The sequence below is a fragment of the Manihot esculenta genome, chromosome 1, assembly GCF_001659605.2.
Source record: "Manihot esculenta cultivar AM560-2 chromosome 1, M.esculenta_v8, whole genome shotgun sequence".
Lineage (NCBI taxonomy): Eukaryota > Viridiplantae > Streptophyta > Magnoliopsida > Malpighiales > Euphorbiaceae > Manihot > Manihot esculenta.
Genome location: NC_035161.2, coordinates 33,299,383 through 33,322,190, shown reverse-complemented (window position 1 = coordinate 33,322,190; position 22,808 = coordinate 33,299,383). Strand labels below are relative to the sequence as shown.

At 32.9% G+C, this 22,808-nt stretch overlaps 5 protein-coding genes and 1 pseudogene across 5 annotated transcripts; 2 read left to right on the top strand and 4 right to left on the bottom strand.

Moving 5' to 3' along the window:
• LOC110610039 overlaps positions 1–1,731 on the bottom strand; it is a 2,115-nt pseudogene extending 384 nt beyond the window's left edge.
• A 1,248-nt stretch (positions 1,732–2,979) lies between these two features.
• Positions 2,980–4,576, bottom strand: LOC110619448 (LRR receptor-like serine/threonine-protein kinase FLS2). Its single transcript, XM_021762904.2, has one exon. The coding sequence runs from the start codon at positions 4,350–4,352 to the stop codon at positions 3,057–3,059; it is 1,296 nt and encodes a 431-aa protein (XP_021618596.1). The 5' UTR covers positions 4,353–4,576; the 3' UTR covers positions 2,980–3,056.
• A 2,308-nt stretch (positions 4,577–6,884) lies between these two features.
• Positions 6,885–11,087, bottom strand: LOC110601685. Its single transcript, XM_021738918.2, has 8 exons — positions 10,945–11,087; positions 10,783–10,856; positions 8,901–10,571; positions 8,740–8,794; positions 8,268–8,416; positions 8,095–8,181; positions 7,395–7,523; positions 6,885–7,230 (listed from the first exon to the last, which is right to left on the bottom strand). The coding sequence occupies exons 2-8, from the start codon at positions 10,852–10,854 to the stop codon at positions 7,108–7,110; spliced, it is 2,286 nt and encodes a 761-aa protein (XP_021594610.1). The 5' UTR covers positions 10,855–10,856; positions 10,945–11,087; the 3' UTR covers positions 6,885–7,107.
• Positions 11,088–12,440: 1,353 nt separating this feature from the next.
• On the top strand, positions 12,441–14,482 carry LOC110630551 (agamous-like MADS-box protein TM6). Its single transcript, XM_021778090.2, has 7 exons — positions 12,441–12,768; positions 12,846–12,912; positions 13,001–13,062; positions 13,129–13,228; positions 13,861–13,902; positions 13,984–14,028; positions 14,122–14,482. Exons 1-7 carry the CDS (start codon positions 12,581–12,583, stop codon positions 14,290–14,292), a joined length of 675 nt encoding a protein of 224 aa, XP_021633782.1. The 5' UTR covers positions 12,441–12,580; the 3' UTR covers positions 14,293–14,482.
• Positions 14,483–17,236: 2,754 nt separating this feature from the next.
• On the bottom strand, positions 17,237–19,072 carry LOC110625593 (probable caffeine synthase MTL2). The gene is given in 5 exon segments (XM_021771250.2): positions 17,237–17,602; positions 18,109–18,281; positions 18,284–18,380; positions 18,490–18,897; positions 18,998–19,072. Coding segments are annotated over 5 exon segments (1,119 nt in total).
• Positions 19,073–20,818: 1,746 nt separating this feature from the next.
• LOC110610015 (glutaredoxin-C3) lies at positions 20,819–22,668 on the top strand (the record flags this gene model as incomplete). Its single annotated transcript, XM_021749873.1, has 4 exons — positions 20,819–21,063; positions 21,738–21,811; positions 22,046–22,144; positions 22,258–22,668. Coding segments are annotated over 4 exons (474 nt in total), but the record flags the coding sequence as incomplete, so codon positions are not given.
• Positions 22,669–22,808: the final 140 nt, after the last annotated feature.

Genomic DNA, 22,808 nt, shown 5'->3' with positions numbered 1-22,808 from the left:
CAGGTATCTCCCCAGACAGGCTATTGTTTACCAGCTCTAGGACCTGCAATTCGCTCATTTTCCCAATTGAATTTGGTATTGAACCTCCCAAGTTGTTGTGAGATAGAATCAGAGAAGTAATGGAAGCCATTGTAGGTCTCTCTCCAATGTTATCATCAATTGGCCCAGAGAACATATTGTTGGAAACATCAATGGAGTTAAAATGGCCTAGTGGGTCTTGGATTTCTTTGGAAAAAATTACATTTAGGCTGCCAGTTAACTTGTTGGAGTGAAGATCAAGATCCATCAGAAGCGAAAGGTTCTTGAATTCAACAGGGATTGATGAACCAAAGCCGTTGTTCGATAAATTGAGAAATGAAAGGCTAGTCATGTTACCAATCCAGTGAGGAAATTTCCCTGATAATGCATTGCTTGACAGGTCAAGAACAGATATGGATGATGAAGCCAGCCAGTTCGGTAGCTGCCCTTCAATCCCAGTCTTCGCCAAAATGAGCCGGAAAAGTTTCAACTCCTGGAACCAGTTTGGTATTTTAACTAGCTCTAGTGGATTAAATGACAGATCCAAAGCTTGCAGTCTCTGTAATTTAGCCAGCTGAGGCGGAAGCTGACCGGCGAGTTGGTTTCTTGATAAATCCAGAGTTTGAAGATTGAGTAAATTGCCGAAACTTGAAGGGATCTTGCCTATAAATTGGTTGTTGGAGAAGAATATATCAGTAAGAGTTGTTAAATGACCAATGGTTGCAGGCAGTTTCCCATGGAGCTTGTTGTTCTCAAGGATAAGTCTTTGGATCTTTGAGAGCTGGCCAATTGATGGTGGCAGAGTACCCTTCAGCTTATTTTCTGATAAACGACAGAATTGCATGGAAGTGAGTCCAGAGATTGAAGAAGGAATGTTTCCTGTGAGATGGTTTTGATTGAGATACAGTATTACTAGCTCGGAAAGTCCACCAATGGATGGTGGAATACTTCCACCTATTTTGTTTTCGGATAAATCCAGGAATTTCAGATTCTTAAGTTTGCCAATTCCTGCAGGAATTCTACCAGAGAAATTGTTACCATGAAGATCAACCTTGGTTATCATGATCCACTTCCCAATGGTAGAGGGAATTGTCCCAGACAACAAGTTCCCTGATAAACCAAGTTCTGATAAATATGTCCAACGCCTAGCAACTGATGCAGGGAGACCACCAGATATAAAATTGTCACTGAGATACAGCTTCTTCAGCTGAGAAAGGTACCCAAAGGTCATGGGTATTGAACCCGTGAGCTTGTTTGAATTAAGAAACAGATAAGCAAGCTGTGATAAGTTGCCAAGCTCTGGTGGTATTCGTCCCTTCAAGTCCTTGAGATTACTCAGGTCTAGAAATTGAAGATTCGACAAATTTCCCAGATATGGGGATAAAGTTCCACTCATGTATGTGTCTTCGATGAAGTCAATGCCTGAAACAAGACCAGGCCGAGAGACATTGACAACTCTGCCTGAAACATCGCACGCCACACCATCCCAAGAACTGCAGCAGTCGGTGGAAACTGTCCAAGAGCTCAATAGTTGTGAAGGGTCAGAGATGATTCTTTGCTTGAAATCAAGCAATGCTTCTTCATCAACTGGGTGGCATGCCTTGGAGACTAACGGAGAGAGGAAGAGAAGGAAGACAAATGAGAAGGTTTTGATGTGTACAGGAATCTCCATATAATCTGATGCATAAAATTAACGCTCTGAAATTGCGGTGAACGTTGAGCAGCATATTTTCAAGCTTTTTATACAACTCGCTTCCGTCCAAGTTTTATAAGAATCTATATGCCCTTTTAAATTATTTATTAGGTAGAGGATACTAAATTTCTAATTTATTTTCTGTTTGTTAATATTTTAATACTATACCAGTTCATCTTTCCATTCACATAGTTTTTTTTTCTAAGACCGGCGAGTTGTCTTGCCGTTAGCATTTCTATTCACTTATTAACAAGACAATCAAACAAAAGATTATGCCATGATTAGTAACCTTGAATGTAAACTATTTGCTTAAAACTTATCAGCCTTAATAAAGAAGCAAACACTTTGTGGGATGGATGGTTGGTTGGGGGGGTTTGAGATATTAATAAGTTGTGTTGCAATGAGTGGGAAGTGAGGAGGAGAGGATGAATGAAGTGGGAATTTCATGATGGGTAGGGGGTGAGGGTGAGGGTGGGTTGGGAGTTTGGATAGATCCAAGTAATCCTGAGCCGTCTTGTGTAATGAGCACGAGATGGCGTGAGTGGGGCCATATATGACAAGTAATTTTTAGATATGAATTATTTAGTAATCAATTTTCTTTCCTGATACAGCATTAGGATTTTAGGATCTGGAGTATTAATGATGATGAATCTCATTGAATTCATTAATATTATGGCAATAGAACAAATTAAATGATGAGCGGGGATAGCTCAGTTGGAAGAGCGTCGGACTGAAGATCTGAAGGTGGTCGTGCGTTTGATCCCCTCCACGCTCACCGCACTATTTATGTTTTTCACTGGGATAGAATGTTTATGGGCTGGGTGAACCTCTCGGGTGATATTAGACTAAAATTGGTTTTGAAAATAGAAAAAGACTTATTGATTCGGTCCAAAAAACATTACATTACTTGTATTCATATATTAAACCGAATTCATATAAAAATTTCTCATCAAAAATAACTTTTCATCTTTGATTAGATATTATTATCACTTTCCTCTTCCTTCTTCCCTTTTCCTTTTAATTTTTTTATCTTTTTATCATATTATACCATCTAACAAATTATTTTGTAGACTTGAATAATTAAAAATTATAATAATATGTTTAGGTCGTGCTGCATTGTGATTGCAAAATATTTAAGTTTAAATGGCCGAAGAAATAATTAAGGCTAACTTCATCCTATACTTTATTTAATTTTATTATCAAATTAAAACTTGTTTGGCATTTAAGCAGCATAAGATAAAGAAAAAATAAAAAGAAAAAATCACGTAAAGCGAGCAATAGACATATTAATTATTAACAAGAGCAAGACACAAGATCAATAACTACTACATCTACATGGATTTGCTTAGGGAATAAAAGGGTTAAAGCTTTTACACTCCATTAACGATTTCTGATCACCACCCTCACAGAAAAACAATGTAACCGGACACCAGTACAAGCAGTTATCATTCAGTCTCACATCCACACTCCCTGCTTTCAGCTCCATCAACGGCACCGGTATTGGTCCAAACAAGTAGTTCCCTCCAAGCAGCAGCCTCTGAAACGCCAAGAATCCTGATCCGGGCACCGCTGTTTTAATGGCGAATTGGGTTGGTATCATCCCTGTAAATTTGTTGTTCTCTAGTGACAATGCAGAGAGCTTTGGCATTAAGGCCAGAAACGAGGGTAAAAATCCTTGAAGTTGATTGTTGCTCATATCAACGGCAATCAGCTCACTCTGGATTGTTGTCGGAGGACCAAACCGTGCCAGTGATTGCACGGTGGTGAAGTAATTGAAAGAGAGAGTGAGCTGTTGAAGAGATGGATGGTTGAAGAGAAGAGAAGGGACTGAGCCGCTCAGTTTATTGTGACTCAGATCCACTACTTGTAAATAACCCAGGTTTCTGAAACTTTCTGGGATGGTTCCTTCTAAGCTGTTGTTTCTCATGGAGATTTGAACAAGAGATGATGGGAGCGTAGCTGGGACTTTACCAGATATGGCATTGTCACTAGCGTCTAAAAGGTAGAGGCTCTTCAGGGAACCCAACTCGGGAAACTCACCGTATAGCTTGTTGGATTGAATTTCGAGCCTTTTTAAGCTAATTAGACCATTCAAAGTCGCAGGAATTGTACCCTGAAGGATGTTGTTATCGAGGTATAGCTCCTCGAGGTTAGCGAGTGAGCCGAGGAACACGGGTATCTGTCCAGAAAACCAGTTTCCTGAAAGGCCGAGTCGACTCAGACGAGAAAGGTTGGAAAAAGACTCGGGAATCTGGCCGTAGAAATTGTTGCTCGAAAGGTCTAAAGTGTCCAAATAAGGTAGATTCCAAGTAATGTTAGCAAGCGAAGCAGTGTAACCAGCCTGATCAAGACTGAGTTCAGTGACTCGACTGAAGCCGGAGACAAGAAGGTCGCACCTGAACCCACAAGTAAATCGTTCACTGAATAAATGATCGCAAGGGTCAACAGAGAAGTCCCAAGAGCTCAAGCAGGAGCCAGGAGTAACAGAGGCTGGGTCAAGCCCATTTTTAAGCTCTTTCAAAACCTCAACATCCCGCCAATAGGTCTTCGATTCAACTGTGAACAAGCCCGCCAGAGTAAGCAGCAGCAGAAGAAGAAGAAGGTGATGTGAGGACAAATAAAAATGGATGAGATCAGCCATTCAATGGATTTTGAGTAAAGAATTGAATGAGTGTGGAGTCCTGAAGATGTAAGAAACGAGATAAGATAAGGAAGATGGCGAAGTGTTGAGTAGGAGAATCAAAAGTAGGAAGTGGGAGTAATGGAGAAGACAAGGAAGAAAGAGATGGGTTTTTGTTGTTGAGTAGAAATTTGGGTCCTTAAATTCTTGGGGGTGGTTTTGTGGAGACCGTGAGGGTTCTAAAAATTTTTCTTTGAATTTAAAGATTTGAATTGCATGTTAATTTATTGGTTAGCTAAAGTTTATTTCCTTCTGTTGAGCTGTCATTGGTCGTTGATTACCCTCTACCTCCATCATTATTCATTTTTTCTATATAATTAGCTAGTATGCGTTTTATGTTTTAATATTTTGAAAAATAAGTTAGTTACTTAATATTGAATTCTATAAGAATTTGATTAACTAAATTTGTAATATAATAAATAAGGTATTAGAATGATACATTTAGACTTTGTTTTCCATTATTAATTATATATAATTGAAACTTTATAATTTTAAAAATCACCCATAATTGTTTAGCTGGTTGGCATATGAAAAATCTTAAAATAGAGTGGAAGGTTATTAGAGTCTCCAAACAGCCTTACCAATTGCAGGCAAAAGGAAAGCTGATTGATGAAATGAAGATGTTGCATCTTTAATTTCGGTGGTTTCATCATTGGTAATGATTTCATATTTTCTTTTCTTTTTTCCTTTAATTTTTCTAAAATATAAAACGTATGTACACTTAATTATTGATTTTGATGGTAGAATATGTAATACAGAAATAAATAATATCAAGAGATGGTATAAGGAAGTTGTTGTGTTTAAGGAGCATCTGAGGTTAGGAAGGTGGTGGGTGGGTGCACAGGGAGGGCTTAAAATAGTTTTGTGGTGGTTAGTTATAAAGTGGTTGCTTTGCTTATTCTTTAATTCATTACTAACTTTCCTATAAAATAGCCACCACATTCACCAAATGTTATATTGTTGTTGTTTTTCAAAAATATATATATATATATACTCCTACGACATCTATTTATTTAGATATTTTACTTCAATATTATTTTATCTTCATTAAAAGAATAAAATTTATTATATTTCGCAAGTGTAAAACACCAATATTTGATTGTAATAAAACAAATACAGAAGATTATATTGGACTTTACATCATTCAAAATTACATATTTAAATTAAATCAAATTATTTTTTCGTTGGGTATATTGTATTTATTTAAAAATAAATAAATAAATAATATTACATTTTAACTTAAAATAAGGGTTTAAACCTCAAAGTTCCACCACGTGATGCAAGGATTTTAAGTATTAGAAAAAAGAAATTATGTTTTAGCCTGATAACTTGCCAAATTATAACTTTTTATATGATTTCAATTGTTTCAAAATAACTTGCTAACTTGAAAATAGAAATAAATTGTAATTATTATATAATTCTCAAATATAAAACTAATTGAATTTCATTCTTGCGTTGATAATGGGCTTCAATTCTTTCTATTTTCTCGGTTATTTAATTTCCATTTTATTCAAAAAAACATATAATCCCCCTTTTTATTACCTTGCAGCAGTTAGATAAGATTGAGGTTACTATTAGAATTAGTATTGAGAAAAACACACACACACAGATATATATATATATATATTATAATTGAAAAGATATTAAAACAAAAACAAATTCAACATTTCAACCAAAAATTGGAGCTTAAATTGACTGAATTACAATGCTCTTTCAGCCGTAAGAATGACTGGAAAATAAATATTGACTGTGCAGTTAACAAGGACAAGTTGAATGAGACCCTGATTTTCAGATCTCCCCATGTAAGATAGCAGCCAAGTAGCTGGTGAGAGTATTGTACTATCTACATTTCTAGACACTAGAAATTTAAAGATCTTTCCATGTAACAGAGGCAGAGCAGTAAATGTAGAGTACATGCCTATCTAATGCAGTGCAAGCAAAGTTTCTCACACAAATAAAAAAAAAAAAAGTAGTGCGGTGCAAAAGGGTCCCTTTGCACTTGGCCATATAATAAATAGTCTGTTGAAGTCACATATCACCAAACTCTGCAGCACCACAAATGAGTAAAAAGTACACTATGAGTAAATTTATATCAGTTATTTAACACCTCACTCGTCATCTAATCCATCACGTGATCAGAAGTTTGTCTCCATCTTGTAATTGGTTTCTGCATTATTGATCATCAACAGGAGAAATAATGCAAGTTTCCTAGTAAGTGCTGCCAATTACCAGACAACCACAAGCACATCCATTATGGTCCTTTTCTCTTTCTGTCCCCTTGGTCCATGGATGTTTCTAGTTGTGGAGTACAATAAGTTAAAATATGTATGTGAGATCATGGTGGAAGCAATAAAAAATGATTATGGGAAACCATTGACCACAATCTAAAGAAAAATTTACTGGACTAGACCAATTGTCCCCAGCTATATCCTCCCTTGTTACTGTTTTTTTTTTCTAATTATTTTTTATCTTCCTCTTTTTACAAGAACTAGATGAATGATCAACTACATTTCATATATTCAGTATAGCCATATACATGATTAGTGGAAAATAAATGAAACTTTCTGTATCATATGTATATATATATATATACACATATATTTATAGTTGGACAGGGTACGTCCAACTCAAGGGTAGACTGCGATAAAACTGATTTTTCTTCACCTAAGCTGCTTAATATAGGAGATAAAGGAAACAGTTGACGGCCTTCCTCTACTCATGCAATCCCTTCGGACCGTTCAAATTTGATACTGTTTTGTTTGTGGATTTTGGTGGCATTTGCTAGGTGCTGCCTCACAGATTTGCTATTAATTTCAAACACAAATGCCATTCCCCCAATCTGCAGATAGTGATATCATTGTTTACTCTCGTTACAACACAACAGATCAATGCAAGTGAAATAATAATCACAAAGGAAGAGCATAAATAAGATATAAGGCAGAAAAAACCAATTTAATAGAGTCTAAAGCTTATCAAACAGGGAGATGATGGGAAGATACATACCTCAATTAAACTATTTGAGGTAAGTCTCGTACTCTGTCCAGAAGCAATTTCTCTGCCATTCAAAAATACAAGACTCTTACCAATATTCTTCAACAAGAAGGAACCATCTGCTTCCATTTTTACTAGTGCCTAGCAACAAGGGAAACAAGCAGTCACACTTCCATACAATTAGAGGCAAAACAGGATGTCAATACGCTGAAATGGCAGCATTTGATTGGCATGATTGGAGTTATGAAAGTCACAATGTAACATCTGGATGGTATGGATTAAATAGAGCAGTTTACAAAGTCACAAAGAAGTAGATGAGTTTGCTCTGAACTACAGAATTGCCAAGGTAATGTCAGGGCCCTGGCTTGAACTCAATTATCTCTAAAATATTCAGATACATTATTAAAGGGGCCAAAAGAGAGAGAGATCCCAAATAAGTACTATTTCACGTTAGTTGCTTCAACTTTCTTAGTTTCTTTGTTCTTATTTCTAATTCCCTATGTCAGAATCAGTTGTATAGTACAAAATCATGGAAAATAATAAATATGTCAGAAAGTGCAACTGCTTTGGGTTATTCATCTCTATTAATAAATTAAAAAGAAAACATCCAACATGAAATAAAAGAAAAAGGAAATGATTATGCTATGTCTGATCATCTATTTATGCAAATTTGAGTAACAATTGCATAAGAAGACACTGAAACCACTGCCACCTGCCGTCTTGAAATTTTGTTGGCAGGTCCTTCTCTTCTTAAGTCAATATCAACATCCATATCATCTGTTGCTCTGCCAAGTATGATCTGCAAGGCAGGAGGAGGCCACTTACAAAAAAGACTCTATCTTGCTCGAACATTAACAATAAGCAAAAATAGAAAGATTAACATACCTCGGTTTCCCTTATATAATGCTTCAAGTGGCGCCCATACAAGACAGCGAGTGCACCTCGAGATGCAATGGCTCTTTGTATGGATGATTGAGCACACTGTTCTAATCTTGTAATTTTCCTTCTGGTATCCTCATTTTGATACATTGAGACTGAAATTGAGAAAGAAAGGGCTCAAACTATTTATCTTGAGAAACTAAAGTTGATTTTTCAACTTAGAGGCTTACAAGTATCAACATATTTCTCTTATTAGTTAATTAACTGGCTCCCTTCACTAGGTATAATAAATTGGTAATGACCTGGAGATATTAAACATAATTTGAAAGCAGATTATCATCTAAATGCAAATAAATACTAGCCCAAGTAATAAGTAAGTTTGTAACTGCTAGAGCAGCAGAATTTCCAATGCAGTTTCAAGGGTAAACTTGCATGTTCAACGGGAAAATGCACCAAAAGAGAGACACTGGAGAGCTACCTTCCGTATTATAAGAATCTGTATTATCATCTGGGCACAAGTCCATGGCAAGTATCTGAAAAAAAAAAAGTTAACCACAGAAAGAAGTTAGAGACGAGTGAAATAGAACAGAAGATTTAGATGAATCCCCTAATTATTAATTACAAATCTAGTCTGATTACCATGGCTTCTATCTCAGAATATGATGGAATTTCATCGTCACTCTCAGATTCTTCCTCATTTAACGTTAAGGGTTCAGTTTCTGGTACTGACGTAACTTGTTTAGGGGAGCATGGTTTTGCAAAAAATGGCAAACCCGTGGGGTTACAAGCATGAGACGCCTCTGAGCCAGAAATTAGAGTAGCCTGGGCTGTTCTGCACTCATAAATGTCTCCAGAAGCATTGCTAGCCTGTCCGCATGCCCCATCATCAGGAGATTCACATTTTACTCCACGGCCAACAAGGTGGTTACCTGAGCTGGTTGCTGGCAACATGTGCAGTCTTGTAATCTGGGAAGCAAAACGAGATTGTGCAGGATTTGCTTCTTTCTTCATCAAGCTTTGCTCTTGTTTGCCATCCTTTATATTAGCATACGAGAAAGATGAGTAACAAGCCTCCTTAGATTTTGTTCTCATCACAGAAGCAGTAAATTCTTTAGAGAAAAAAATATCATCATTTGACGGGATGTCAGGGTCTTCGCTATTTAAAGTACACTCCATCTCTCCATCATAGTTCTCCGTAGACCGTGTATTTGCTGCTGCTCTGGATGATGGCAAATTGATTTCTGCACACAAATGACCATGCTGCTCAACATCACTAGAAAGTGTCCCCTCAGCAATAGGCTCTAATTCTGCAGGGCATGCATTGGCAGGAATTCCAAGGCTTTTATCTGAAACTATTGTCTGCGATTCTTTAAAATCCGATGCTGTATTCTGAATAACAATAGGAGAATTCAACAAAGCGCCATCGTAACAAAATTTATCAGCCGTGTCTTTCCCATCTGCATCCACTAAAAGCAGCTCATCTTCATTTGCAAAGTTTAAGAGTGACTCTGAAAGGTCTGCATAATCACATTCTGAGATTGTGTTTGAATTATTAAGTACATCAACGTCATGTTTATCTTGCAATATTGCACCCGGTTCGACAACATTCATTCGTGATAAACTCATTTTATTACCATCCACTTCCACACCGTCACGATGCATCAACGCTTCTTCTTGACCTTTATCTTCAATGTTTACACCGATTGGCATTGCAGGAGCAGAAATGTCCTCTATCGTTTCCCATATTGCTAGTGGAGAGGAAAGTCCCTCTGCATGAAACGAAGCACTGCTCTGTGGCAAAGGACATGCCAATGCCATTTCCTTAACTCTCTCGCCACTCGGAAAGTCAACCAATCCGTCTCTCACATTATCTTTATCAAAAGACGGAACCTCCAAAGGAAATTCATTATAGCATTCCTTCCCAACAAACCCAAAATTGTTTTGATTACGGTCTCCAAATATGCAACTTTCACCTTGTGCCCTACCATCAAAGGGCATATTGTCATGATAACTAACCTCCTGTGCAGCAAGAAAACCGATACTAGGAGAATTACCAGGTCGTGCACAAGTTTTCTTCTTCATAGCATGGTACATTCGTCGAACGCTTTCATACTTTCTTTTAGCAGAAACATCTGCACTAACTCCAGAATTGGGGACAGAAAGTTCAAATTCCACCATGCGAGCAGAAGCTTCAGCTGAAATAACAGGGTCATAGAGGAGAGAATACCACCTCTCGCGCAATTCTCCGACAGTAAATTTTCGCGAGAATCTCACCGCTCCTTTAGCAAGTGCTTCCAAAGAAGCGCCAGCCTGCAGTAACAAGGAAAACCAAAATGAAAAAGCAAGAAAAAACATTCTCGCATACTGTCCTTCACAAGCTGATTCAAAATATCAATTCCGAAAATCTCCTAGGGTTTGAAAATAGCAGGAAAACGAAATCAGAGAGAGTAAATTTCAAGTGTATGGGAATCATAAGTGGGAACAGCGAAGGGATTGAGCAAGAATGAGAAGACAATTATACCTCAACGGCGTTCTTCAACAAGAGATCATCTTCCGGAATCCATGACAGAACTGAAGCAGCTAGAGCTGCCATTTCTAATATAATTGTATCAAGAAAAGTAAATTAAAGCCCAATTGAAAGAGAAGTGAGCTTCTGAATCTAAGAATTTTCATGGAAACGTACAGGAAAAACAAATGCAAAATCGAATCACGGGAATCGGAGTCGTCGCTGACTGCTTCGTGAAGTAATTATATATCGGTACAATTCGCTCCGGAATTCGAATTCGAAAATTATAGGTCCGACTGAAATGTCTTTCCAACTAATTTCGTAACAATAATTATAATTTTTTTAAGGAAAATCTGTTTCTCCGGAAAAAAAAAAAACTATTAATTCTAAAATATGAGAATATATTATTAGAATATCCAGAGAATTATCCGCAAGTCATTAATTGGACCAATGAATCCGTTAGCCTTGTGTCCAAAGGGCCGGTGATGGGCTTTTCAAACATTTACCAAAACGGCCCTTTTACTCCTCACTGTTTGTTCTAATCTTCAAAGCCAATATCCTATGTAAGAACATATGTACAAAATTATTAATAATTATTTATGAATGAAACAAATTATAATTTTATTTTATATAATATTTATTATAATTTTATCTTATATATTATTTATAAATTGATAGAGTTTATGCTTATTAATTAGATACACCACATGTTCATGTACATGTACGTCTATGCTTATCATGTTGAGATAATAAATTATGTAATTTATTTGTTTTTATTTTATTTTTAATTAGGTTAAACACTGTGAATTCAATCAGAATAAATACAGGTATATATTATTATGGTATTGTTATTAAAAATATATTTTAAACATGTTAGCAGAAAAATATTAAATTTAACATTTTTAATTATACAAACTATAAAATAATTAAATATTTTTTAATAATATCTACGTGAGTTTTTTTTTAAGAAAAAAAATGTCCTTTTAGATTGTAACTTCAGCTCTAAATGGGACCTACTAATGATGGGATTTCCAGCACTAGTAGGAATTTTTTCCCCCCTTGTGTGATCTTTGCTCAACCCTTTGTTTGGATGGTTGAAAATTAAAGAGAGAAAGATAAAAGGTGAAAAAAAGAATAAAAAATATTTTTTTATAAAAAGTTTGAAGGAAATAAGTGAAAAAGGAAAATAACTATCTATATTGGAGTAAAATCTTATCATTTAATTAAATTACAATTATACCCATATATAATTTATGGAATTTATAAAAGTAAAAGAATGATATAGTATTTAACACATAATATTTTATAATTTTAGCTTTCTAAATAAAAAACAAAATAAAAATATTTTTTTCTCATTTTCTTTTTAATTTTCATTTCATCCAAACAAAACCTTTATTTTCTTTCTTTCCATGCATGGTTTAATGAATGTTAAACCCATCACAAAACTAAAGAATTATCTGCTTGTTTCATTTATCCATAACATTGTACACTTAAAGACAGGTTTAAGGAAAGGGCTTATCAACGATGCAAAGTAAAATTGTAGTTATTATGTCTTGTCGTGTTCAATGCACTTCCCAACATGACACGTTACCACCATTAGCCTATCAAACACTCTCGCAACTCTTCTTAGTTACAAAACAATCTACTTTCGTTCACTCTCTCCCGATATAGAAACCTCCCTTTTCTATTTTCTTTCCCGTCTTCTCTTTACCATTCAACAAGCTTATGCACATCCACCCATTCTCTCAGATCAGATTCCATCATTTTGTCCAGTGGGTAACTGGAGTTTCATATCAACGGGAAGAAACAAAACATGGGTCGTGGAAAGATCGAGATCAAGAGGATTGAGAATTCTACTAACAGGCAGGTCACCTACTCCAAGCGAAGAAATGGAATTTTCAAGAAAGCACAAGAGCTCACTGTTCTTTGTGATGCTAAAGTTTCTCTTATCATGTTCTCGAATACTGGAAAATTCCATGAGTTCATTAGCCCTACCATAACGTAAGTACATAGATCAACTTCATTTTCTTTACTTACTTGTAGGGTTTGCAGAACAAACCCTAATGATAACCCTGCAGGACAAAGAAGATGTTTGATCAGTATCAGAAGGCTTTAGGGATAGATCTGTGGAGCACGCATTATGAGGTTGAATCCCTCTTTTGTTGTTTGATCTACGAGCTTTATAAGGTTGTTGAATATTGTTTATCTGCTTAATGATGAGGATGATTTGCAGAGAATGCAAGAGCACCTAGGAAAGCTGAGAGAGATCAATAACAAGCTGAGAAGAGACATCAGGTAATTAACTTCTAATTAATTATTAAAGCAAGATATTTTCTTTAAAAAAATATGTTATTTTAACAGGCAGAGGATGGGTGAGGATTTAAATGATGTGAGCATCCTTGAGCTGCGCGATCTTGAGGAAAGAATGGCTTCTGCATTGGAGTTTGTACGTGACAGGAAGGTTAGAATTTTATTACTTATTATATTTCTCTTTTAGATCTGTGGCTTTGAAATTTTCTTTTGCTTTAATTTGTTTTTGGGTTCATTCATTTGGTGGAATTCTGAAGATATAATTACTATGGTGCTTATATTTCTATCTTTTTTTTCCCATATCTTTTTATATTTATGATTAGAAATATTCTTATAATTAGTTTTGACACATCTCTTTAGACTTAATTAGTTTTTATACATCTTCTCTCTATTAATTTAAGATAAATAATATTAAAGAGTTTTCAACAAAATCACATCTTAATTAATTGAAAAAAAACTATCATTTTTATCAATTAAATTAATTTTAATAATTTTTTTCTTCAGTAAGTAGATGTTTAAATCACATATTATAATATTACTATATTATAATTAATGATTTTTTTTTTACAAATTAAAATTCCCCTTTCCTCTTTATCATTCAAATAGAATAAAATAAAAATTTTGTCTTCTCCTGCATTATATTCCCTTTAAAGTAAAAAAGAAAAAAAAATAAAATTGTGAATTAAATATATAATTAGATGAAAAGTTGTGTTCATCACTAGCAATCCAAGACTATATATCTGATATTTGCATCACTAACTATTGTTGATGCATGTTTTCCAGTATCATGTGATCAAAACACAGACAGAAACCTGCAGAAAGAAGGTTAGTAAAGAAAACATATATATCAATTGACATCTTAAACTTGTGTTAAATTCTAAGAATCTAAAATTTTTGTGATTTCAGGTAAGAAATTTAGAGGAAAGACATGGAGACCTTCTGCTTGAATTTGTAAGAATCTAAAATTCCCTTAGAAATTCATGCAATTTCCTTTAAAAAAAGGTGATAACATTCTCTCTCTATTTTTCTTTTTAAAAATTTAAGGAAGCGAAATGTGAGGATCTGCAATACGGTTTAGTGGAGAATGAAGGAGATTATGAGTCAGCAATTACAATTGCAAATGGAGCATCCAACTTGTATGCTTTCCGGCTGCAACACGGCCACCCCACGGCCAATGGAGGAGGGTTTGGATCCCATGAACTCCGCCTTGCTTGAGTGACGCTACTTAAATTCCCTCCATAGACATCTACTTAATCTTATAAATGGTTGTTTAATAAGATGTTGGCATTGAACTTCCTTGTAGTCTGCTTTACATAATATATATGAGCTTTGCGTATCGCTTGGCCGGAAACTTAGATGGGTGGCTTTGAGGGGTATGGCTTCTTTTGAGTCATGTGCTTGAAGTTTGTGCCAACGTATTTAGTTGAAATGTTTGGAGTCATTTCTCACTATTATTTCTGACATTAGGAACTTAATTACATATATATATGTGGACAAAAGTAATGTTACTCTCAAAGTAGAGGTAATCCAATCTTGTTGATTTTTGCATGAAGTCGGTAAAATTAAGGTATTAATGAACTTGTTGAAATATTTTATGGTGTTGATGGAGAATGCTAGTATGCTATATTGTTTGTTTGGAGAAGTTTTGTTTATTGGTTAATAAATTTCAAAGAGCAATTCGGTTATTTTTAATTACAAATTGAATCTCAATCTGCTGTTTAGATAATATAATACTAAATAAATTTGAATTCGCTGTTTAGATAATATAATATTAAATAAATTTAAATTGGATGTGAGTTCGTTTAGAAAAAATGGTAACATTTCATAATTGATTGAATTGATCGAATCAAATATTAATTAGTGTTGATGTTATCGTTATCTGACTGCTCAATAAAACATCATATTGTCAAAGAAAATTTTATATATTAAAGGTTATTCATGTGGTGAAAGAATCTGCAGTATAAAAAGAATAATAAATTGGCAAGATAAAAAAAGAAAAAAAAAAAAGAAAAAAGAAAGAAAAAGAAATTTACATTACACGAGAGAGATCGGGATTGTGATGAATGTTTCTGGCCGACGATTATTTAAGGCATAAAACCTAATCAATTGAAAAAGAGAGATTTTTTTTAAAAATAGAATTACTTCCATCAGAGATATAAAGAAATTAGGCCTAACCAAATATAAACTTGAGGCCCAAAGAAAACAAGCCCCACTTTAAACAATAAGCCCGGCCTAGATAGATTTCCTTCCTTCCCAGAAACCCTAAGTGCCAACTGGGCTAAAATAACCAACCCAAGAAGCGTGATATCATAACCCATTTTGCAATCGAAACTTCCACTGCTATTCAGCGAAGAAGGTCACTCAAAGCCAAAAACTTTCTTATTTAACCCATCGATAATGATTTTAACCTCAAGATTCAAATACTAAGGATCATTGATCTTGGCCGCCGGGAAATAAGGAACAGGCAGAGCTCATGTGGCTTCTATATGGTCTTGAGGGTCTTTAGCATCTCTAAGATATCCAACGCCACATCACAAGTTCAGTTTCCCCTTTATACTTGAGTTAAAGGTCGAACTTAAAGCTTGCATGCCTCCTGGAGAAAAGGAGCAAGAAGAAGAAGAGCAAGTCACTAAGAGCTTCTAGGCCTCAAAATTTTAAATATATATATATATAGTTTTATTCATTTTTATTTTAAAATATATAATTTAATTTATATTAAAATAAAATTTTATTGTTAAATACATATCATAATATTAATTGATATTCATCCATTTTTATTTTAAAAATATAATTTAATTTATATTAAAATAATATTTCATAATATTATATTATTAATATACAATGATAATTTACTGGTATGGTCAGAAAATATTAACGTGATAAATAAAATATAATTATTATTATTTAAATATTTTAAAAAATATAAAATATAAACATATAATTTTATATATTTTTACTTTAATATAATTTATTTTAAAATAATTTCATTATTTATTTATCTCATTATTATTTTTTAATAATTTTTAAAAATTAATATTTTTTACAACATCATAAATTTTAAAATAAAAATATAATAAAATCACATGATATATTTTTATATTTTATAAAAAAATTAAGTGTTCAAAATAATTAAATTAGCCTAACTTAAAACCGGCAAGAGCACCCCACTCTTTTTCCCTTTAATTTAGATCTACCAAAACATACACGATACAGGTGGATTGATTTAAATATTTTATTCAATTTTTATATTTTTTATTGATTAACTTATAAATAATTATTTACACTCAATTATATATTTTAATCCTTAGCTTTTTTTTATTTTGTATTAATTTAGATTTAATATAATTAATCTTTTTGTATTTTTATTATTATTTAGAATATAACATCTCAATTTAATTATTTTTATTTTTGTAATTTAAAAAAAATAAAATTAATTATATTTTTATACATAAAATATATTTTATAGACACATTATTTTATTTTCCAACAATTATTTTAAATACAATATTTTTTTTTAATTTATACATAATTAATTAACCAAACTTTAAAAAACAATTAAAATAATATAACAAAATTATTTTATTTTTTAATTTGTACAAATTTAAAATTAATCGTCTATTACTGTTTTGTCCTTTTCATTTATTATGGCAATATTTTGGAACTTGCCAAATTGGGCAGGTTCATATACATATAGAGTAACCATTTGGCTGTCTCTAAAAAGATAAGTATAAAGAAAAAATTAATAATTTTTTTGATAAATCTACATCTCAAAATATCTGAAATAGTCGATGAAACAAATGGTTATAGAACATTCTTAACGGACTCAAACTCTAACACCCCAAAAAATATCAGTTTCATTTTAAACCACGATAATCAACACCATCATTAACTCCCAACCAAAAATTAAGAATCAACACCACAAAATGAAACAACAACTAATAAAAACCAAGTAAAATTTTATATAAATAGTTAAATACACATTCATATATTCAGTAATAACTAATCATATCAACTTAATTTTTTATTTTTATATTATTTTGATTACATATTTTCTCATTCAAATTAAGCCATTTAGACTTAGCTTAGAACATACATAAACACAAGCATACATCATAGAAAAGGACTGAAACCACTTAATTTTATTAAAACTGAAACTATATCAGCATTTGAATTGAAGGGAAATCGCAAGGGTGTTGAGGAAAGCCATTCCCTTTTCCAAATAATCGGATGATTTGATAGAATATCTACGGAATAAATGGGGAATAATAGCATGTCCAAAATGAGCAACTAGCATGGGTTCGGTAGCGGCTCTGATGTAGGAGGCTACATACTCCCCCTTTTCCCATTTATCAAACACCTTCTCTTTGTCAGTTTCCTCTATATTAGCATCCCAACTTAGCTGGAATTCTTCTAGTCTTGCTATCACAAATGAATTTTCCCTTTCAATTATACTCCTTACTTCTTCTGCTGATGGAGCATACACTGGAATATTGAATGATGCCACTAATTTTTCCTCTATTAATCCCTGCATCAAACAATTAATTAATTATTGAGAAAAATTATATCAAAATTAATATGTACGTTATTTTGTGTTTATAACTCAATAATTTACTGCCTATATTTTCTTTTCTTTAAACTGGAGGCTTCTCCTTCTAATTTTTTTAATTAATTTTTATTTAATTATTAAATAAGTAACTAAAATATATTTATAGATTAAACACTTTTCATTTTTAAATTTTCTCAAAAATCACGCCCCTCAATTATTCAAAAATAAATAATTTAACCTGTGTTTCGACTTTATCATATTGAAAAAGATACATTAGTTAAAATATGGATGTAGGACCTTCAATATGATATAATCAAAACATAGAAATCATGATTTTAAAAAATAGAAAAATATATTTATTAATTTTGACAAAAAAAAGAGTAATATTTATCCATAATAATCCAAGAATAGCATTTTTCTAAATTTAAAAATAGCATTGCAAAAGCGTATGTATGTAGAAAATCATAAATATAAATTAAAAATACCTCTTGAACCATTTCGTTGAGGACCGTCCCAATTAACTGACAAATTTCGCTACCGTATTTGCAATAAGGAATTTTGTTACTTTTAGCAAGGACGTTGAGGACCATTGCACCTCCAGAAGCCATCTCTTCTGAACGACACTTCAAAAATGTCGTAAAGTCCCTTTCAAATTGATCCTATATGCTTTGTGGACACTTGGGGGGCTTGTTTCAGCTACACAAATATTATATTTGTTTAGTGGAATCCCATATTCACTCACAAGTCCTTCAGGCACCTGAGTACACGTATAGTTAGAAAACAATAAGTAATCCCTTTTTGTTTCTAATGCAATTGCACATCTATTGCCAAAGCAACTCAAAACTGAAAGGAACAATTTGATTAACCTGTGATATCCAATGGAGACCGTAAGAAGAGTGAACAAAGTGCAGGGATTGCGGTGGAAAAAGCCTTCCATAGAAACTTCCAGCCATTGCACCTATGAAACAAGTTCCAAATTTGTTGCCCTTCTCTTTCTCAAGTTTCTCATGGAACTTGGGTATTAATGACCTGAAGATGGTGTTGAAATCATTTCCTGGAAGATCATTTAGGAAAACTTGCAAGATGGGCGGTTTCTGCTTCAATCTGCAAGCAATGGAGTATATTATTTCTATGATTTCCTGCAGTGGCAGTAGCGCAGTAGCTCCTGAACTGCATCCCATTTCTACCATTTTCAGACATTTTGGAAAGCCTTCTTCACATAGCTTTGTTATGCATTCTTCTAGAATTGGCTTGGTTGTCAAAATCACTTTCTTCTACATAACAAAAGAAGTTCTTGTTAGAAAACTAACAAATTTATTTACTCAATTACCATATTCATGTTTCAAACAAGCAGAAAAAGAGAGAGAGAGAGACTAGATGGCTTGAGTTTTTGTAGTAGCTGGTTTCTCCTTCTCCTTCATTCATGTGAAGAACTTGTGCAACCTCCATGGCTGGATGGGTGAAGATTTTTTTTTTTTTTTTTTTGTCTATTTCTAAGCTTTGGCACCAGTTATTTGTAAGTGCGGCAACTGTGTGTGTGACAACTCGATCCTTGGGCTTTTTGTCAATTTAGGGTTGGGTATTTGTGTATTTGGGGTTAGAATAAAAATATTTACGAATTTGGGGTTGAAATGAGAGGTGGCAGCCGAAAAATCTACTTGACGACTGTTTGAGAGACGCCAGCGCTTGGCGCCACTTAAAGTGGCGCCAGGCCTTATTTTTTTTTATTTTTTTAATTATTAAAATATTATAACTATTCATCACAAACCAACCACCAATAATTTATAATCTAAACTTGGAAAAGGAGAAGAATAATGTAAATACTCAAAATACCCATAATTAAATTCTTTAATTACAATTTCTTTTATTTTAATAGGTTAACAATTATTATTAATTAAAAAATCTTTAATTGGATTACTTAGTTAGATTATTTTCTTATTTAAATTAAATTCTATTCTACCAACAATTATTTATTTAGAAGATTTTTTACAATTTATTAATATATTTTATAATTTTTAGTTTTATTTATTATTAGTTAAAAAATTGTTATTATACTTAAAAAACAAAAATTTATTAAAAAATAAAATTTATATATTTATTAAAATTATAATTATAATTTATTTATTTAATTATTAAATAAATAAATAAATAATATTATACTAAAATCTTACTGTTTTAATATAAAATGTCACGTTATGAAAACGATAACCGATAAAAACTTTTTGATAGTCTCTATCATTTATTCACATTTTTTTCATCTCTTAATGTTTTTAGAATGGTTTTAAAATTTTTTTATTATTATTTTTTATAAATATTATTAAAAATCGAATATTTGGACGGTTTATAATACGTGATAATTTAATTAAAAAGTAAATAATTTTATATTTTATTGTAAAAAAAATAAAAAATATTTTTTTAAAAAATATTATTATTTTCTGTGATTTATATTGATAAAAATTTTATTTTTTTATTTTTTTTTCTGTGATTGAAATCCAACAAATATAGACGTTTAGAATCCAGGTTTCAGTTCACAGAAAGCTCTCATCATATCTGCTTAAAGCTTGTGAGGATAACACAACGTTCAAACGAAGGACCCCCATCTTCAAACACATATTTATAAAAGGATAAATTATTAGCAGTCCTGAATTTTTATGAAATTCATAAATTTATTTTTATTTTAAAATTATTCAATTAAAACATTTTTATATTTTATAAATACAACTCTTTAGTCATTTTAATAAAAAAATTTAATTAATTTTAGTTTAATAATTAATTATAATTTTAATAAAACAAGATAATCGTTTAAAGACTGAACTATTTTTATAGAATAAAATTATGCGATTCTAATAAGCTTAGACACGGTTATAAAAATCTCATTTAAAATATCATAATTTTTTATATTTTATTAAAATTTACTTTCTGATAAATAAATAGAGCGGTTATGGCCGGCCACATAAACTTTATTGATATATTTAATAATTATTATTTTATATTAATTTTGTCATGTTATAATTAACAAAGGTAATATGTATGCAATCTAATTTTAATAAAATAATTATTGCCCAAAATTAGAATTATTTTTTTAAATTAAAAAGATGGGAACGATTGGGTTCCAGCATAACCAGAAAGGCCTGGAGCTTGGGCCTTGTTCCTTGGCTCCTGGCCTCGCCCATTGGTCCTGCCTGAAATTTATAATTGCTTGGGTTTTACTTCCCTGGAATTCGCTTTGTAATCCAACGATCTCCGGAGTCCACAGCAACAGTGCTAATGCTGAAAATGCCGATAAAACATCATAGCCGAGAAGAAGCTTCATTATTTCTTTTGTTATTGTCGTTGTTACTATTGAAAAATGCAGCCTGTGCATCGAGTTCTCCTTCCGCCTTTGTACAGAACGTCATCAATTCCCAGAGGATCGTCATCTTCTCCAAGTCTTACTGCCCGTATGCCCTAAATCTCTCAGTTTTGCATCTTTTTCCGTTTTCTCTTGTTATTGCACGGATCAATTCTGTCTTTTATTGTTCCCGTTATTAGGTTTTATTATTTACTTATTTTTTTAATTTATGGATTTTTTTTTGGGGTGAGGAGGGGGGGTTGAAGATCTTGTACTTTGGAATTAGGGCTTTGGGATTGATTAATTTGGGAACTACTGTCACTTCTTTCACAATTCGTCTGGATATGAACTGATGATCGAAGTAGATTAAAATGTCCGAATAGGGTATTCCTCTTTGTATTTTGAGATACTGTTTGCCCCGCTTCCTATCAATATCTGATTCTCTGTAGCTGTCAGTGAACTATTTTCCTCTAGTTGCCATCCAACTCAGGGCCTAGGAATATTTGTTCTAACATGGTACCCTTTCATTTATGTATCAATCTGCATTTAACATGCATTTCGAATTGTTCCAGTCTATTTTGTCTTAGATTTGTGTTAGAGATGCAGTTGTCTTTTAAAAACTTCTTTATGTGAAGGATTTTTATATTTTATTGTCCAAGCCCCTCTGGCTGATAGTTACATTGTAAAAGTGGTTAGCTGATAGCCAATATCAAATGAAGAAGCTTAGATAATGAATGAGCAACGAGGAATGAGGAATTGTGCTTTGTTTTCCTTTGTCACTAGGTATTGCATGCGTGCCAAGCACATATTCAGTGAACTGCATGAGCAACCTTATGTTGTGGAACTAGATCTTCGAGGTATCTATTAACCACTCTCGACTCATTAATTGATTAAATTTGCAAGAATTCAATTCAATTTATTTCTTTTTTATTAATATCAAATGGTTCTTTAACATTAAAAAAAATCATCTCAAAAGAAATAGAGTTCATACGTGCTCATGTCATGTTAGAATTTATTTGAACTTTTTTCTCGCAAATGATTTATTCCAAAATGGTTTTAAGATGGCGTTGCTACTACTTGAGTATGTGCAGATGATGGGGCTCAAATTCAGTATGTTCTTCTGGATTTAGTTGGCCGGCGCACTGTCCCACAAGTATTTGTGAATGGAAAGCATATTGGTGGCTCTGATGGTAACCTGCTCTAAACTGTGCCATCTTTTCTAATTAAAATCTTAACATTGCCACCTTCTTTCTGCTAGTAGTTATTCATTTTACTCATGGTTTGTAATGCATTTGCTGCTCAGATCTCAATGCTTCTGCTGAGAGTGGTCAATTGCAGAAACTTCTGGCTACAGATTGATGGGAGAACAAGTGGAAAGTTGAGAAATAGCTTGGAACTGAAGATGCAGGTCACATGTGGTACTAAAGAACTCTGTTAGAGCTCTTAGTAAAATGTGTGGTGAGATTATATTTCTGTAACTCCATAACTTATGCTGATGAAGAGTGTTAAGTTCATCGGTGCAAATGTCTGAGGTTCAAGTCAAAGAGCAGTGTACTTGTGTAGCTTGATCATCTGATCACTTGACAATATGAAGCAAAGGACCCTTTTTTTTTGTTGTCTAAAATTCATTTGGGAAAAGATTCTTTACAAGATGGCATAGCCATCAACGATATATATATACTTTCTCTATATGCATTACCATATTATTTTACGCTTGGACAATGTTTTTATGTTTTAAATGAGGTATGGAAAATTTTCTCTGGGAAAGTGGCTTAAATCACCCAGTTTTAATGTGGTTCCGCCCCCATTGTTTGAACGTACATCAAATTTAGTTTTCCAAACACCTTTTTGCTG